At 64.4% G+C, this 4,193-nt stretch overlaps 1 protein-coding gene across 1 annotated transcript; it reads right to left on the bottom strand.

Moving 5' to 3' along the window:
• Positions 1 to 771: 771 nt before the first annotated feature.
• On the bottom strand, positions 772 to 2,105 carry LOC123112295 (dof zinc finger protein MNB1A). Its single transcript, XM_044533246.1, has one exon. It carries the CDS (start codon positions 1,943 to 1,945, stop codon positions 1,100 to 1,102), a length of 846 nt encoding a protein of 281 aa, XP_044389181.1. The 5' UTR covers positions 1,946 to 2,105; the 3' UTR covers positions 772 to 1,099.
• Positions 2,106 to 4,193: the final 2,088 nt, after the last annotated feature.

Below are 4,193 nucleotides of genomic sequence, written 5' to 3'. Positions count from 1 at the left end.
CATACGCCCGGCCCGGGTCGTGTCACCGGCGAGGCGATCGACGTCGACCGACGGGGCCCCCTCCCCTTCCGCGGTCCACCACCGCACACGTCGGCCCGCACCACGGCCGAATCGACGGGCCGACCGACACGTGACGCCGAGCCCGGCCCATCCCTGACGCGGCGCGCGCGTCCGTCCCGTCGCGGTCGGGGCCGGGGGCCGTCGCCGTCGGAATCGCGAGCGAGCGAGCTGTCGGCCTCTGCCGCGTCGCTCCCGCCCGTGAATTGAAATCGATTTAAGGTCCGCCGACCGACGCCGACGTCCAACCGAACACGAACCGATCCTCTGCCCGTCCCTCGACGACGTCGCGTTGCGTTCCGGCTGCTGCGATTCGTCGAATCTAATAATTCGTGGGCGGGCGACAATAATTCGTGGCCGGTGCCCGCCCTCGGTGGTACGCGACGCGGCCGAATTCATGCCGCCTTGATTCGCCGCTCACGTCGCCGATTGATTCCGGACCGGATCATGATGAAGTTATGGAACAATCTGGACATGCCTGTGCTGTACTGCCCTTCACTGTACGTGAAGTTATGAACCATCTGGACATGCCTGTGCTGTACTGTACCTGTACGTGGTCGGCACGCTCTCCTCTCTTCATCGGAGCAAGAAGCATCAGGTATGCTAGTAGCGAAGTACTGGCTAGCTACAGGTACATTTCCAGGTTTCAGCAACTATGATCCAGGAGCAACAGGATGAAAATCTCATACCATATGTAGAGAGCAGAGCAGGGGAGGAGTCAAACAAGTAGTAGTATAAATGAGTAGTAGTGGTAGTTCGCTAATCGCGAAAGGGAAATCTTTTCAGGGCTTGAAACACGCCGTGATCAGACCGGGTACTGGTTTATACAGGCACCTCACCTTCTAGGTTAGCCTTCCGATCAGGCACTACAACAAACGGCTTCTTAGATCGACCCCTCTGGTGAGTGGTGACATGAAAATTTCCAAATACTACTAGCCGGAATCCGGCCAGACGATGATAGTAAGAAGGTTGGGGAGCTCGAGCTGTGCTCTGACCGTGCCGTGCTCAGCTCACAGGTGGAGCTCTGCGAGACGACCACGGTTCACGGCGGGCTGAGGAACAGCGCCGGATCGGTGTCGGCGAACACGCCGGCCACCCAGTAGGACCCCAGGTCGCAGCCCGACGGCCACTCGAACGGGCTCGGGTCCGCCAGCTCCTTCCCGCCGGCGTCGTCCGCCACGCCGAGCCCGAGCGCCACCGACGGGTGATCGGTGAAAGCGAGGCCCCCGTCTCCCTTCGCCGCGGGCGGCACGTCGGGCTCGCCGGCCGTGAAAGCGAAGCACCCGTCTCCGTCCGCCGCGGGTGGCGCGTCTGGCTCGCCGGACGTGAAAGTGAAACACCTGTCCGCCGCGGGTGGCGCGTCGGGCTCGCCGGCCGTGAAAGCGAAACACCCGTCGGCCGCAGGGGCTGCGGCGGTATCGCCAGCTGTTGTGACGTCCTCGGTGGCCGCGGCCTCCTTCGTCGTCGTGGCGACGGCGGCTGGGGCGTCGGCGCCGGGCTCAGCCTCGGGCTCCAGGGGCGCGGCCGGCGCGACGCGGCGGCGCTTGGAGTTCTTGGCGCGCTTGGGGCTGGACGACGACGACGATGACGAGGAGGAGCTCTTGCGCGAGCCGCCGCCGACGGGGACGTTGCGAAGGGTGCCGCCCTTGGTCCAGTAGCGGCGGCAGGACTTGCAGTAGTGGCGCGGCTGGGAGGTGTTGTAGTTGTTGTAGTAGCAGAACTTGGTGTCCCGCGACTCGCACCGCGGGCAGGGGTCGCCGTGTGCCTCCCCCGTCGCCAGCTCCGCCACCGCCTCCGCCTGCGCCTGCGCGGCCAACGGCGCCGGGTAGCCCTTCGGGCGGCGCAGGTCGACGGCGCCGGCGAACGGCCGCCGCCCGGGCTCCTGCATGCCACCTACCAACGAGAGCGAGCTGGCCCTGATCGATCGGCGGTGGAGGGAGGGAAAGGAACGGACGGACGAGGCGTTTGGTTTGTGTAGCTCGAACGTGCGTGTGCGGTGCGGCGGGGTGGCTCTTAAGGGGGCCGGTCGGTGGAGCAGGTCCAGCCGTCCATCTCAAGTGGAGCAGCATTTTACGGTGTGGCGGCATTTGACGGTGTGCGTGAGGTGGCGCGGACTGTTGGAGCGGTGTGGCGGGGGCGCCACCGCCACCTTTGTTTGACCCCCGGCACAGCGCCCGGCGGCAACTACCGCGCGGACGTACGGGCATACGACGTAGGAGTACCACGAACCAGCCGCCACCCGAGACGTCGTTGTGTTTTTTTACTCCCTTGAGACGACGCGCGCGGTGCCGTGTCGTGCGCACCGAGCGCCCCGGTCGCCGGCCGGGTCCCAGGCGCTCGTGCAGCCCACCTCGCGGACCAGCAGCGGTCGTGCAGTGGTTGCGCACAGCGACGGGTCTCCCTCCTCTCGGCACGTACAGGAACCTTACCGTGGCAGCCAGGCCGCCCCGAGCCCGAGGCGATAAGCGCAAGCGAAGTGCCCACTCACGGCGCCCTCTCAGCAGTGGCACCCACGATCGGGGCCGGGACGGGGCCCGGCACCAACGCGTCGAGCCCGTTGCTCCGGGTGGGCGGGGGCGGGCGGTGACGTGCACCCGCGGCCAGTCTGGCCCTCGCGCCCGGCGGCTGGTTGCTCTGGCCTCTGGGCACGGCACGGGACGAGGCAGCCAGCCGCAGCGTGCGCAGCGCGCCGGGATGGGAGGGACGGTACGGCGGTGCGCCGTGCCGTCGCGGCCCGTTGGCTCGGAGGCGCGCCTGGGCGTGACGCACTGGCGCGATGGTGCCACGAATCTCCGTTCGCACCATGATGCCGCCATTGCTCGAACCAATCACGGTGCCCAGTGACTGATCCACAGTGTGATTGGTGCCCAGTGACTGATCCACAGACTGACGTTTCTTTTTCATTCGATCCAAATGGATTGGGTTCCAGTGTCGGAGATAACGGAACAAAGATAGAAGAGAAAAAGCATCCCGCTGCGAAAAAACGAAAAAGAGGGGTGAACTAGTTCCAAGAGCATCTACAGCCGGGCTCACCGATGGAACGAACTTGTCAGTGATCCGGTCACGACAAAATCGGTCTCCTCAAACTCTCCTTAGACCATCTCTATCAGACCCCGTAAAAGACCCTGATCCATAAAATTCCGGCGAGTATACGGGCTCGGCCTGATTTTTTGGCTAGGACAAAGCCCGTATACTCACCCGGCCCGTAAAAATATTTACCGCGGCCCGCAAACCGCACGCCCGACCAGTATATCTACGAGTTCGCGACGCGTGTGCGGGTCAAAACCCTATCCCCCGCCGCCGCATCCTCGCGCAATTCCCCACTCCCCACCGCACATTTCTCGTCGCCGGCGAGCCCCTTCCGTCTTCATCCGCCATGTGGGGCCGCATGTGCAGCTCCGGGAGCAGACCCGGCGGCGATAGCGACCCCGAGCACGAGCGGCGCGTCCGGTCGGACGGCGCGAGGAAGCGCGGGGTGAGGAAGTGGACCAACCGCGGCCTCGCGCCGCCGCCGAGCTTCTGCGTCCGGGAGACGGACGAATACGATCGTCGGCACGGCCGTACGCCGTCCTCGGCCGCGGGCTCGTCCTCGACGGTAAGATCTTTCTCTTACGTCGAGAGCTCCTCCTCTTCCGGCGCGGGCCTTCTCCCCATGAAGAGGGAGTGGTCGGAGGAGCCGGAGGAGGTCCCCGTCAAGCAGGACCCCGAGGAGCTCGGCATCCGCGGAGTCATCGGGCCGGAGGACTTCATCGCCGATGTCGACGCGGTTGTGGCCGCCATTGCCGAGCGGAGCTTGCGTGAGGAGGCGGAGCGCCAGTGCCACCACGAGGAGCTCGAAGACCTCGTGTTCAAGCATGCGGGCACGGCTAACCTCACCGTCAAGGAGAAGGACGACGAGTGGTGGCGCATCCACGAGGAGCATAGGGAGAAGTACATCAACCTCGGCAGCTCCGGCGAGGAGGATTGAGCTCCTCCACGGCGTCGTCCATGGTCGCAAGCTCGCCGCCGTGAGATCCCCACCATCTCTAGTACTAGTGCTAATGTAGTATGTAGCATGAACTAATGTTTGTAGTGTTTGATCATGTAATATATGTAGTATGTGATGAACAACTATGGTGCAATTTCTCCCGCAAATC

This window comes from Triticum aestivum, chromosome 5B (genome assembly GCF_018294505.1).
Source record: "Triticum aestivum cultivar Chinese Spring chromosome 5B, IWGSC CS RefSeq v2.1, whole genome shotgun sequence".
NCBI lineage: Eukaryota > Viridiplantae > Streptophyta > Magnoliopsida > Poales > Poaceae > Triticum > Triticum aestivum.
This window is presented reverse-complemented; position numbering and strand designations above follow the sequence as displayed.